Source organism: Haemaphysalis longicornis, unplaced genomic scaffold, assembly GCF_048455015.1.
Source record: "Haemaphysalis longicornis isolate Haplotype H1 unplaced genomic scaffold, Haemaphysalis longicornis Haplotype H1 scaffold_1, whole genome shotgun sequence".
NCBI lineage: Eukaryota > Metazoa > Arthropoda > Arachnida > Ixodida > Ixodidae > Haemaphysalis > Haemaphysalis longicornis.
In genome coordinates, this window is record NW_027526203.1 from 54264225 (window position 1) to 54278872 (window position 14648).

The 14648-nt window shown below is 53.4% G+C and overlaps 1 protein-coding gene across 1 annotated transcript in view; it reads right to left on the reverse strand.

Moving 5' to 3' along the window:
• LOC144170656 (uncharacterized) overlaps nucleotides 1–14648 on the reverse strand; it is a 48759-nt gene that overhangs the window by 15237 nt on the left and 18874 nt on the right. Inside the window, 4 exon segments of the mRNA XM_077700621.1 lie at nucleotides 1869–2046; nucleotides 2049–2630; nucleotides 3812–5650; nucleotides 8677–8784. Coding sequence (XP_077556747.1) covers nucleotides 1869–2046; nucleotides 2049–2630; nucleotides 3812–5650; nucleotides 8677–8784 — 2707 coding nt within the window.

Below are 14648 nucleotides of genomic sequence, written 5' to 3' on the forward strand. Positions count from 1 at the left end.
TTGCCGTCTACTGTGAATGCTCCTCCTGACATCGACGCTATCATGGAGAGTGACCAAAGGTTGCTTCTCAACCGCGCTGTCTCCGTCGCAAGAGGCATTACGCGCTTTAAGGAATGCAAATCCAACGTTTTAGTCACCCATTTCACCGAGGAGTACCCAGCACCTTCACCAGATGTAACGAAGTAAAAGACGACGCAGTTGTCTTCACGGAAAACACGTTTTCTGGAGCGAACTTGTGCTTCCCTAACAAATGAAAGATAACAGAGGCGGCGAGGCAGCAAACAACTAAGTGACGCGTGCAGGCGAGCTCCGGCGATTCGAATGCCGCGGCGTTCGAATCTAATTTATTTTAAATGCAGAGCATTTCAGTAACTCACGATGTCACCCGCGTTGGCGTCCGTAGTCCGCATCGCTCGCCCTACACTATATAAAAAGGGGGTAAAGACGTGATAGACCCCAAGGGTGAACCCGAAGTCCAGGTCTCCACCATCAGCTGACGCTGTCTTGAGAAGACAAGCTGGCCAGGACAGCCGCGTACGTGTCGCAAACGTAGAGGAGACATTATCAGTATATTTTTGGGGGGGGGGGGGGGGGGTATATGTGGGAGCTGTGGTCAACACTGAGCACGGTATGCCAGTGTGCGTGGGTGTTCGTCCGGTGCGTCGTTTCCTCCAGGCCCTTTTGTTCGGGTATTGATGTGATGTGAACTTTAATCATTGTGGACAGCCTAGAATAATCTTTGCTCTGGATGTAATTCGACGGTTCCAGAAACACTCGCGCCTAAAGATAAATTGTAAATTCTTCTTAAACAACTTGTCACGAATTTTGACGCGCCGTGGTCGAGGGTGCTCTCGCAGGTGGCCATGATGTGCATGCCGATACAGCCACATCTGTCTACAGGTCTCCAGACGCAAAAGTCCGGCATTTCTCCCAGCCATTCTCCTAGTACCACCGTAGTGAGAACATTCGATGGTGCGTATGTCAGGATGGGTGTATTATTATTATTATTATTATTATTATTTCGAATACTGTTAGCCCTTTTCGGGCTGGTACAGGGTGGGAGGTGTATGATTCGGGCTGGTACAGGGTGGGAGGTGTATGATTCCTTGCTTTGGCAGTGGCATCAACGAACAAGACGAGAGGAAACGAGCAAAGGTCCTTGCGTCTCGTTCGATCTCCGAGAACGACTGCCTGTGTTCGTGGCGTGATCTCCCCCTCGCAGTGCACGTGCGCTCGCGCCTCCGTTGGCGAACACAGACAAGCTCGCGCTCCCTGTGCCGAGTTTGCGCTGCCGGTTGCAGCCGGTTCTTGCGCGTGCGATGCGATGCGATGAGGCTTTGAGGGGGGGGGGGGGGGTGGGGGAGGTAGGAGGAAAAGGCCCGAAACTGTCTGGCGAAGGGTGCCGACACCTTATCAGGCCTGTGGGGGAGGGGGGGAGGATATGAAAGGAGGGTATAGCGGGGGAAACTAGTAGGAGAGATGTTGATGGGGGGATAGGGGGGGAGGTGAATAATTTGGGTATGGCGGCGGCTGCGAGGCAGGCACACGCAGAAGAAAAGAAGCGCCGAGCGGGAGAGGGGCCATTTGGCGAAGGAGGGAGCCACGGCGGCTAGAGGAATAGGTCAAGGTCAAGGACGGGGAATGCGGAAGGGGCGCTCACTCGAGTAACCCCGCCACGCCGGCCGCGGCGGCACATCCGCGCGTACTGGGACTTAATGAATCCCGGCGGGACGAGCGGTCCTACGAAGAAAATAAAAAAAAAAGAGTAGAAGTAAAAGAGGAGAGGGCCCCTTGTAGCTCAGGGAGACCGTAGAGGGAGGGGGGGGGAGGGAAGGTTTGTTTAGAGGCGCGCGGCCAGGCAACACCACCTAGGGCCAGGCCGGTTTCCTCGAGGTAGGAGAGGAGATGTCTGAAAGCGTCGAGGAGAAGGAGGCGGCCGCAGCGGGGGAAGAGGAGCTCTTCTTCTGTGCTGCACGGTATCCCCAGGCGCTGGTACGCTTTCCGCAGCCGCTCGCGCTCCAAGTTGTGTGCAGTGCACGCGGTGAGAGGCAGTGTGATGTTGATTCGTGTTCGCCGCAGTGCATGCACGCCGGGCTGTCTACTTTTTTGTAGAGGTGCAGTCTAGATTGTGTGACTGCAAAGCCCGTGCGTAGTCGGCTGAGCAGGCTGGCTTCTTGTCGGGTCAGTTTGCGGGGGATGCGGGCAGGTGTTCGATGTGCTGCCACTCGTGGGTCGGGATGTAGGCGCAGCGTTCGTGTTGTCGCCAGCTCACGGCCCTCGTCGATCGTAGTCACCTCGGAGGTGACGGCCGTGGCTGCGGAGTGTGCTGTTTTGGCCAGACCATCCGCTGTTTCATTTCCGGCGATGCCGACGTGTGCCGGGACCCATTGAAGAGTGGTTGTGCATCCCCGCGTTGCCAGCCTGCTGAATTTGTTGTGGAGCGCGGCGACAGTCGGCAAGTGTTTGTGCGGGCGGTTGAGGCGCTGGAGGGTCGCTTTACTGTCGCAGTAGATGGTTACTGCTGGCGGCTGCAGCTCGAGGGCGAGGTCCGCCGCGAGGTGTAGGCCTGCCAGTTCTGCGGTGGTGGAGCTTGCGGCGAATGGCAGGCGGCATTTGTTAGCCCTGTTGATCTGGGGGGCGACGCATGCAGCCGCCGCGCTGGCCGGCGGACCGCGCAGGAGGGAGCCGTCCGTGTTGCCATAGGTCGGCGTACTCACTCGTGAGTATACTCATTTGTACTCATTTGTACTCAAACTCACGAGTGAGTACGATGATGAGTGATCACACACCCAGAAAAAAATAGTGAGTACGATGACGAGTGAGTATAGGGGTAAGTCCACTACTCGTGAGTACAGTACTCATGAGTACACTACTCATGAGTATGAGTACTCATGAGTACAGTATTCACGAGTATGAGTACTCATGAGTTTGAGTACTAATGAGTATGAGTACTCATGAGTACACAGCACTCATGAGTACACATCACTCATGAGTACACATCACTCATGAGTACACAGCACTCATGAGTACAATACTCATGAATACTGTTTTTGCGAGTGCTTGCACTCTTGAGTATATGCACTCCTGAGTACAGTAGTGCAAACAGTAGTGCAAACAAGAAAACGGACGACAAGAGCTGCCACCCGAAGACACGTAGAAAAACGCAGTTTACGGCCACGGCTGCACCGACAACCCCCGAGCTCCCCTGAGCCCGACCCGGCCTGAGAACAAGAGGAGACACCAGACGCAACGCGAGTGCTTACGTTCCGTTTTGCTTTGTCACATGTACTTGCCTTCGCGCAGTAAGTCGCCCAACGACAGTGCACCGCGTCAGACGTTTTCTTCCTCTGTCCTGATTTATATGTAACCTGTGTTTTTCTAACCAATTAAACAATCTATTTTTTCTACTTAGTCTTTCATTCGAGCTACGACCTAGCTAACAGTGCAGATAAGTTGATTATTCGTGAGTAATACAAATTGAGTACTCATGAGTGCAGAATGAGTAGTACTCATGAGTGCAGAATGAGTAGTACTCATGAGTGCAGAATGAGTAGTACTCATGAGTACAGATTGAGTACTCATGAGTACAGATTCAGTACTCATGAGTACAGATTGAGTATGAATACTCGTGAGGACAAATGAGTTTGAGTACAAGTGAGTACGATTACAAATGAGTATTTGATGACTGAGTACGAGTGATTTTGTGAACAGACGAACTTTTTGAGTCTGAGTTTGATTGAGTACAGCGTGAATGAAAAAAATTGTGATTGAGTTTGAGTGAGTTCTTTCTGTTTTGCCGACCTATGCACACGGCCTCTCCGCCCGTGTCAATGACCTCCAGCGCTCCGAAGCGCAGCGCCTGGGGAGGGTCTCGTCTCTTGCCTCTGATGCCCGGGAGGGAAGTTTTGATGCGGTAGTTCCGGGTGCGGTGTGGAGGGAGAGGGGTGGCTGGGCGGGGAAGGGGCGCGTAGCCGGTGAGCTCCGCGAAGGCTTCGGCGAGTTTTCCAGCTGTTGAGAGGGGCCGGGACTGGAGGCGTCGAAGTAGCGCAGCGCCGTCGGGTGCGCAGGTGAGCCTGTTGATGTAGTGCAGGCCCGCCTGTTGGACTCTTAGTTTGGCGGGCCAGGCGTTCCCTTCTGCGAGTGTGGCGGCGATGGCTGAGCTTCGGGGCAGTCCGAGGCAGAGGCGTATCGCTGCCGTGTGGTCCCTCTCGATCTTGGCCCAGTTTGTCTTGTTTAGGGCCACAAACGGCAGCGAGTAGAGGAGGTGAGACACCCCCGCGGCGTCGTATATGCGGAGGGCCCATTCCTGAGAGCAGCCCCTGCCTCTGGCAACTAGGGCTCGCACCGCTCGCTGAACCCCGGTGAGGTGAGCCCTGAGGCGCTGCACCAGTGGCAGCCACGTGAGACGCTTGTCTATGGTGATCCCAAGGTAACGAGCCGTGGCCTGCCAAGGGAGGGGTTTGCCGCCGATGTTCAGTGGCGGGGTGGTGCGAGCCGTTTTTGCCGCATGATGGTAGAGAAGGGCTGAAGTTTTTTCGGTGGAGACCTCCAGTCCTAGCCCCTGTAGGTGGCTCACGACCGCGTCGAGTGCTTGTTGCGTGGCGGTGTGCGCGTGCATGCGGTCTCTCGCTGCGGCGGTGCTCCATATTGCGACGTCGTCCGCGTACATGCTAACATATACGGGTGCATCTGGAGTCGTGGGAAGGGCTTGAGGTAGCGTAGCGAGGGCCAGGTTGTAGAGAAAGGGCGAGAGCACGCTGCCTTGGGGGACGCCTGAAGTCACTGGCCGCGCCGAGCTGGTGCAGCCCAAGAGACGCACGCGTAGTTGTCGTCCTCTCAGGAAGGCCTCCAGATAGGCGCGCATGTTGCCGCTGATGTTGTAGCGCCTGATTGCAGCGTGAATAGCCGCGTGGGGGAGGCAGTCGAAGGCCTTCCTGATGTCGAGGAAGACGACGTAGGCAACTGCCTTGTTTTCTTTTGCCTCCTCTAGAGTGGATACGAGATCGGCAATTGAATCCATGGTGCTGTGATGTCGGCGGAACCAAGTTTGCTGCTCGGGGTTTAAGCCGCAGATGCGCGCGAACCATTCTAGGCGCGCGAGCGCCATGGATTCGAGAATTTTGGACGCAGCGCTCGTGAGGGAAATGGGGCGGTAGGAGGAGAAGGAGGCGGGGGGTTTGTTCTTCTTTAGTACAGGGGAGACAAGTTGTAGGCCAAATTGTGGGGGGAGGGTGCCAGAGGACCAGCACTGGTTATAGAAGTCAAGGAGTCGCGAGCGCTGCTCTTCGTTTAGGTTTCTGATGGCCTGATAGGTAATGCCGTCCGCTCCTGGTGCGCTCTTTCGTTTGGCGTTCTGAATGGCGCGGTCCAGCTCGGCCGCCGTGAATGGGGCCTCGAAGGCCGCGCGTATGTCTTCTGCGTGCTCCACGGGGAAAGGGAACGCCGGAGCTTCTGTTGTCAGAGTGCGCGTGACGTCAGTCGGCGTGTTTTCGTCCGGCGCGTCGTCTGCCGCCTCCGGCGGTGAAAGGGGGAGGTGGGGAGAGGGCGCCGGCGCGCCCGCCACGTCATCGGGTCCGCTTGCGTTTGTTGACGCTTGCGGGGTGACGGGCGGCGCGAGGAAGGAGGCGAAATCTTCTGCCAGCTTCTCTCGCTGGCGATGGAAAGGGCGAGGAGGGGGGTCTTGTCTGCTGGCGTCTGTGAGAGCGCGCGTAGCAGGCGCCATGCCTTGGCCTGCCCCGCTGACCCCCTCAGCGCGCTGCAGACACTCTCCCAGCTGTTCCGTCTGAGTTGTTTGGAGTAGCGGCGAAGCACTGCGTCGAGGCGATTGTAAACAGTCCAGTCGGCAGCAGAGTCGCTTCGCCTGGCGCGGCGTTGTGCCTGTTGTCGTGCGGCGCGAAGGTTAAGCAGCTTGATGTCTGGGACTGGCTGGCCCTCGTTCACCAGTTGTTTTGTTGTGGATGCTGCGATGGCGTCTGTGATGTTGGTCAGGATGTTGCCTTCGCTGTTGTCGAGCGTTTCGCGGAAGGCCGACCAGCGAACGATGCTATGGGCCTCGTGCACTGCAGTTTCAAATAAACATGTGGCGCTACCTGGGAGCGGCGGCGGAATTTTTTCTGAAGAACAAAATTAACATATACAGTAGTTCGCTACACGGCTTAATTTAAACAACAACCGTAAAATAAGTATACAACAATTACCACATTTTTTTTTAATTCACAATTCTTATATTAATAGAAATATTACGCTGACGAGTTGTGCGGGAATACAAGCCGAAATAATTTAGAAAGCGCCCCTTCTCCAACAAAAGCAGACGACATTGCACGAATCAGCTGCCTGCGACGCCGACGTTCACGAAGCACATAGTACCCGAAAAGAAATAAAAAGGACAGATCCATAAATGCATTTGCGTATGTGCACGCTACCTGGCGCAAGACCGCTACAAAAAAAAAATGCCGTGTATCCAGTGCATATTTTTGTAGCGCCTCAAATAGCCTTTGGTGTGCACGCATCTGTGCACGCATCAGAAAATACATGGAACAACCCACGGATATGCATGCTTGAATTGTACGTAGTCATACCAGCAAAATATGAAGCTTTAAAATGAAAACAGAAACGTAAATATTCACGCTACACTGCGACACAACCGTAAACAGATGGACACAAACCAGCCACAATTCGGAGACTCGCATCTACAATTTTATTGAAAGGACTCTCAAATATCTCAAACATGTACAACTTGTAGTTTGCGTTTGAAAAACGAGTTCAAGTGGGGCTTGTTGCGCAAACTATTTTTGCTGACAAATAAAACTTGCACCAGCCCAACTATTCACGCTGGCATGTAGTCATGCCAGCGTAGTCACGCAAAAACATCACGTACAACTCTGTCAGCTTTTAAACATTCTCCCTTATTCAAAATGGTCTTATTTTATCAAGGGCACTCCGAATGCGAGAGGAATCATTCGTGCACAATTAAAGCTCCTGTTGTGCGATCTACCATATCTGTGCCCGTGTCTATGTCGAGCGATAAACAAGGTAAATAAACGTCCAGAGGCTTTCATGAAAGCCTCGTCTCGCGCATCTACGTCCAAAATTATTCGTATATTAAGTACGCATTTACAAACCTACGAAAGCACTTCAAAAAGCATTGCGATATTTTTATGAGCCCATCCAACGAACTCATCGTAGTTTCAGCAGTTTGAGGTAGAGTTTACTCAAGCAGTTGGCATTTTCAAATACCTGCCTCTACAAACCTGAATCTTCGGGCTCTTGAAGCCGCTTATCCTTGGTGTCGCAATATACACACAAACCTTTCGCCGCGATTTCGCACACACAACACATCAAATCACTTCCTGACATGTACAAGGCACAGTGGAGCGTATACACGGGAGAAATTCGCTTCTTCAAGCACCATGAAGTCGTGTATAGTCGGTCTTCTCCTCACAATAAGCTGTCCGCCAACTGCTTGGTTATGCCATCAGTTCTAACCCAGCCGTTCTGATCTAAGGCTCAATAAATCAAATCCACCAAAGCGACTACAGCAACCAACTCCAAGGCGTTGCTAGCGTCGTTGGGACGTTATGCCGTTATTTCATGCTCTTCGGGGGCCGGCGGCCCCACAAAAAATTTTCCACTGGCGGAGCGATCACACCCTCCCTCACACATACATTATCGCTTCCGGGAGGCGATGCACACACAGACGCACACTCCTGCACTCCTCTCGTTCTCTTGGTAACATCGCGGGCGTCCGTCTTTTTATTGTTATCTTTTATTTGGGCGGCGTTGCTGGTGTTCAGTGGAAGCCGTTGCGAAATGACAGCGTGACCGCGCGCTGCGCGGAGACAATCCCGCGCTTGTATAAAACTGTTTTTTGTGTGATGCATCGCTTTCCTGTCGCCTTTGCGAACCATATTCTATTTAATAAAGTACGGATTGGCTGTTCGTATCGCATGGCAACAGAATAGCGGTCATTTCTTCTTTCTCTTCTAATAATCGTACTGCGCGGAATACTATCCTCCGGACGTCGTTTGCTCGCGGACTTCGGAAATTATGCCTCCGTTGCCCGCAAGATGGCGCTGAACACTGCAAATCAGTGGCGCCACCATACAAGCGCACGAGGCCCATAGGTCTTGTTTCTAGGTTTGCCTCTAGATCGAGCAGTGAGCTTCACTGGGAGGTGGTCTGATCCCCAGGTGCTCGGTTCGGTTTCCCAGTCGTATAAGCACCGCTCGCTGGCCAGCGAAACGTCGATGCATGTTTTTATTCCCCCCTTCCTGATGAATGTGTGGTCGCCTGTGTTGAGGGGCGCGAGGCCAGTGGGTCCAAATTGTTCTGTTAATAGACGGCCGCGGGTGGTGGATTTGAGGCTGCCCCAGCTCGTGTGGTGGGCGTTAAAATCTCCGCAGATGATGGTGTCTCTGCCGCAAAGTTTGCGTAGCTCCCGGAGCTCCGCGGGGTCCCACTTGCGTTCGGGGGGGATATAGACGGACACCACTGTGGTGTCAGTGGTGCCGAAGCGGATGCTTATCCCCGCGCACTGTAGGTGTTTACTTTGGAGGCGTGAGAGGTCTAATTGAGAGTGCGCGCAGTCGCTCCGCACGTATATATATATACTGCTACACGGGGCGGGCGACTGGACCTGTGCGAGGGGTCTCGGCAGCAGGATGTGGTGCATGTTACATCCTCGCAGGTCTTCTCGCCGTGGTACGCCACGAAGCCCGGGAGTCTGCACTCGGTGGGTAGGCAGTGCGTTTCCTGCAGGCAGAGGATGTCGAACTGCCGGTTTGCCTGAAGAAACGCGGCCCACTTTGCGACATCTCCGAAAGCATGCGGCGGTCACGTACCACGAGACACAAGGGATGGACAGACCCATGGCTTTAGGAGCTTCGCCCCTAAAAACATCCCCCTCGCGAGGGGCACGATCAAATGCAGATCATTTCCGCGGGGGGCGCGCCTGCAAGTCGTATGGATTACGTATTGGTTGTTGTTGTTGTAATTGTTGTCTTCCAGCGTAGACATTGTCGATGAAGTCGATGGTGAAACGTGAAACGTGCCGTGAACCCCCTGCCTCGGCTATGACGCAACGTGAGCGGCTATGACGCAATACAATCCACTTTAATCCAATCCAAATCCAAACCAATCGAAGCCAAGCCAACCCAAGCCAATCGAATCCAATCCAATGCCCCTCGCGAGAGAGTGTTATAGCGCCGAAATCGCGCCACCACACGAACGCGTGATGTTGACGTCACGATCACGCCACAGATGTTAGCGACCGGAGAGCGCATGAACGACATATGTGGTTTAAGCGCGAACCGACCGCGACGAGAGAGCGCGATGCGAGCGCCCCCACCTGTTCTTGCGCGCGAACCGGCTGTTGCTCAGCGAGAACCCAACGCGGCGAGAGAGGGTGTTGCGCACGTCCCCACCTGTTGTTCGCCCGAACCGAACGCGGCGAGAGAGGGTGTTGCGAGCGCAGAGAAGGCGAGGAGGACGCGGGGGAGAGGGCGCACCTGTGGTCGACGGTTGAATGAGTCAAGGATATAAGGCGCGTTCGTAACCTTCTATTCTGTGTCGGCTTTGTGGCGCAGTGGTTACAGCGACGTGTACCTTGCGGTCCGCCCGCAGAGTCGTGGGATCGAAGCCTGGCGCCGGTAAGTATTATTTTTTAAATGCAGAGCATTTCAGTAACTCACGATGTCACCCGCGTTGGCGTCCGTATTCCGCATCGCTCCCCCTACACTATATCACAAAATAATACTTACCGGCGCCAGGTTTCGATCCCACGACTCTGCGGGCGGACCGCAAGGTACACGTCGCTGTAACCACTGCGCCACAAAGCCGACACAGAACAGTAGGTTACGAACGCGCCTTATATCCTTGACTCATTCAACCGTCGGCCACAGGTGCGCCCTCTCCCCCGCGTCCTCCTCGCCTTCTCTGCGCTCGCAACACCCTCTCTCGCCGCGTTCAGTTCGGGCGCACAACAGGTGGGGACGTGCGCAACACCCTCTCTCGCCGCGTTGGGTTCGCGCTGAGCAACAGCCGGTTCGCGCGCAAGAACAGGTGGGGACGCTCGCATCGCGCTCTCTCGTCGCGGTCGGTTCGCGCTTAAACCACATATGTCGTTCGTGCGCTATCCGGTCGCTAACATCTGTGGCGTGATCGTGACGTCAACATCACGCGTTCGTGTGGTGGCGCGATTTCGGCGCTATAACACTCTCGCGAGGGGCATTGGATTGGATTCGATTGGCTTGGGTTGGCTTCGATTGGTTTGGATTTGGATTGGATTAAAGTGGATTGTATTGCGTCATAGCCGCTCCACGTTGCGTCATAGCCGCGGCACGGGGTTCACGGCACGTTTCACGTTTCACCATCGACTTCATCGACAATGTCTACGCTGGAAGACAACAATTACAACAACAACAACCAATACGTAATCCATACGACTTGCAGGCGCGCCCCCCGCGGAAATGCTCTGCATTTGATCGTGCCCCTCGCGAGGGGGATGTTTTTAGGGGCGAAGCTCCTAAAGCCATTGGTCTGTCCATCCCTTGTGTCTCGTGGTACGTGACCGCCGCATGCTTTCGGAGATGTCGCAAAGTGGGCCGCGTTGCACGCCCAAGAACCGGCTGCAACCGGCAGCGCAAACTCGGCACCGGGAGCGCGAGCTTGTCTGTGTTCGCCAACGGAGGCGCGAGCGCACGTGCACTGCGAGGGGGAGATCACGCAAGAGATCACGCCACGAACGCAGGCAGTCGTTCTCGGAGATCGAACGAGACGCAAGGACCTTTGCTCGTTTCCTCTCGTCTTGTTCGTTGATGCCACTGCCAAAGCAAGGAATCATACACCCATCCTGACATACGCACCATCGAATGTTCTCACTACGGTGGTACTAGGAGAATGGCTGGGAGAAATGCCGGACTTTTGCGTCTGGAGACCTGTAGACAGATGTGGCTGTATCGGCATGCACATCATGGCCACCTGCGAGAGCACCCTCGACCACGGCGCGTCAAAATTCGTGACAAGTTATTTAAGAAGAATTTAGAATTTATCTTTAGGCGCGAGTGTTTCTGGAACCGTCGAATTACATCCAGAGCAAAGATTATTCTAGGCTGTCCACAATGATTAAAGTTCACATCACATCAATACCCGAACAAAAGGGCCTGGAGGAAACGACGCACCGGACGAACATCCACGCACACTGGCATACCGTGCTCAGTGTTGACCACAGCTCCCACATATACCCCCCCAAAAATATACTGATAATGTCTCCTCTACGTTTACGACACGTACGCGGCTGTCCTGGCCAGCTTGTCTTCTCAAGACAGCGTCAGCTGATGGTGGAGACCTGGACTTCGGGTTCACCCTTGGGGTTTATCACGTCTTTACCCCCTTTTCCGAAGCTTATATTAAATCTTACTCAATAAAGGTCTCTTTCTCTCTCTCTCTCTCTCTCTCTCTCTCTCTCTCTGTGCGTGCGGGCGTTTGTGCGTGCGTGCGTGCGTGTGTGTGTGTGTGTGCGTGTGCGTGGATGTGTGTGTGTGTGGGGGGGGGTGTGGGTGTGAGTGTGGGTGTGTGTGTGTGTGTTATACAAAAACAAAAACGTTCATTAAAGCCACGAAGCTACAGAAACAGCGACACCATCACCTTCTTGCTCAAAGTCACCGGTACACTGCAGCTGGAACTTTTCACGCCCACATCTTAAAGGGGCACTGACAAAAAATTTTGCATCTTGTTTTTTTTTGTTGCGATAAGTAGCTAGTGACCTACTTATCACCTGTAGAAATCTCATTTCCTCCAGCGTGCGACGCTTGTTTAATTAGAGGCATTTTCAATGCGGCCAGTCGCAGTTTCGGTTTCACCGGGTGCCGCGAAACGATGGATTTTTTGTGAACAAAGCTGACCCCGTGAACGTCTGAGGGGTATCACAGAGCAGAGCTGCCGTAGCGTCACCGGCAGTTTCTGCGATTGCGTCCATGTACTGATCTCCTGAACCGCTTAATTTAAAAGCGACCGTGGACGTGACGCAGGCGCTGCGAGTGCAAATGCTGCCGCGGCTACAGAACGACGCGCGACGCTCGAGACAGTGGGTGGCAGGCAGTGGCGTAGCCAGAGGGGGGTTTGGGGGATTCAAACCCGCCCCGAAATTTTCACTGCACCCCCCATCCTCAGTGGAGTAGCCAGGGGGGGCCTGATTGGACTTCAGCACCCCCCCCCCCCCCCCGAAATTTTTCGGCCAGCGCCGTGTTGCCTGTTTTGCCTGGTACCTCGCCTGTGAACAAAGGCGCATATCTTTCGCAAGTGCCGCTCTTAGAAACATGCATGAATAAATGCATGTTCTACGCATTCTTGCTTATACAATACGAAGCGCATTAGTCAGGATAATTGCGGAGGGGTGCAGCCCCAAAACCGATCGCGCCTTTGGGTAAGCTCAGCGCGCGGGATCGTTGTGTCCCTTTGTGCGTGACATGTCGCCACACAAAGAATAATTGGCCGGCTGAGTTGTTCTCAGCAGAGGAGATTGACTCGTCACAGTATGGACGAGGAAGCAAGGAGTGGTCCTCACTCACTCGTGACGGAAAGAAGAGGGACCGCCGGCTATTGACGGGTGAAGACTGGTACGATGAAGGGCCTAAAGGGAGCTAACAGGGAACAGACGATTATTGTATGTTAAGCAGAACAACATGGAAGTGGTGGTGGCAGACCACGGCTGCTACATCTCCTAAAAAGGGGGAGATCGAGCGGCCGTGGGCAGACATTCAAGACTCCTGCAAGGTAATTGAAGAATGCGATGCAGGTGCCGCGTATTGGGCGAAATGTGGGGTTTACCTGCATGAATGTCGTGCGTGGGCAACGGGCCTTTGTGAGTGAGGGCAGGGCGCACAGCAAAGTATGCCCCTCTTCCGCGCGTCACCCCTTCATTCTTCCTTTTTCACGTTTGCGTCGAGCCCGCGAGGGTGTGGGCTCAGATTGCGCGCACTGCGTGTCCCCTTCTGAAAGCTGTGTTGCGACAGTCATTTTCACCTCCGCGATTAGGCAGATTTGCTCAGCAGTATTTTTTCCTAACCTTGGAAATTGGAGAACAGCGGGTCAACAAAAATGGCGTGCTGTGGCCCACCCAGCCAGTTCGAGACTTTATCCTAAACGTGAGGGCGCGGCGGTCACTAGCCCTGCGACAGGCAGACGGCAGTCGCGATAGTAAGAAAGAACCGATGGCCATCTTGAACTTCGGTCACAACTAAAGCGCCTCCATTGCGTCCACGGCCGCTGTTTACCTGGGCGGCTGCTGCTCGGAGCAGTGTATATTCAGGGGCTTAATTGAGAGACAGCAACAGCAATGTGCTGCAAGGACAGAAGCGCCCACGCCTTTGAGAAGCTCATATTCCAAGTGCCAAGACACAAAACAGGCCCCAAATTGTAAGTCATTTTCTTCCAGTGATTCTTCCTTGCATGATCACTGATGTCTTTTGACGATTGCTGTGGCTTAGCTGTGCGGTGTAGATCAATTGATCACTTCCTAATTTACACGATGTTACACTACCTTTGTTTCTGTGAGATAAAAAATGTGTGTCTCGTTTTATTTCGAATGCAATATTTGCGTTTGCATTGGTCGTTGAAAGAAGTGCCCACGGTGAAGCGGATAGGTGACTTTCAATGAACAAAAACGTAAATCCAACTCGTATAAACGCGTAAATACTTTATTATGCACGATCTTGGAGGGGCATACTCAGAGTGTATCGGGACAGCATTAGTATCGGTACATGAAAAGTTAAAAATATATTAGTTCTCGCCGCAGTTTTAGTAGTCTGCTTTTACAGGGACACAACTCCATGTAAGCAGCCGCTGTCGCATGGTGTGCCCGTTATCGAGACTTTTGTCACCGCGTTTCATACCAACGCGTGCATCCACTGCTGCACCCAACTTTAAAATCATCATGAACCGTGCACAAGTGAAGCACAATCGTAATCGTGGCGCAGAAACGTACGTGCCGAGGTGGTAGAATTTTCTGTTAGCGCTTCCTGGGCTTGGAAGTTCTGTGTGCATAGACGTATCGTTCTTTCAATGCTCAATCGGTCTGCCATGACAACAGAATTTTGTAATTAAACAAACAGTCTACAGACCACACTCCCTATCAAAAGCACACTCCGCCGCCCTCCGGCTCTTCCCCCCCCTCCACCCCTCCCATACGGGTGCGCGCTAATGTGATTCTTTCTGCCTGGATCCACAACTGTTACGTATACATTCTAAAACAACGAATGAAGATAATTTTGAGCAATCGTCAGAATTGCTTAATAACCAATATGACCGAGGAATTATCACTGTAAAAAACTTCACAATTTTTAGCAAATCTACCATGTCGTAGCCTGAAAGATGAACATCACGGTCGCTGTCAACCATGGACTCCGGTAAACAAAAGCATCGCACCAGGCGCGAAGGTGCTGCTGGCTCTGTACACCTGCCCAATGCTCCGTTCTCTGGTGCATGAAGGAGCTTCCCAACATAATTTCCATTTCTCGAGTCTCTAACGAAAACTACAAAATTCCTGTACGCCCTGTACATTCCAGAGGCAACCATGCTTATACACTGCAAATGCCGTTTTATCGTGTACTCGGCTGAACAATGGCAGCGCAAGAGTCAGCTAAAAAGCATGT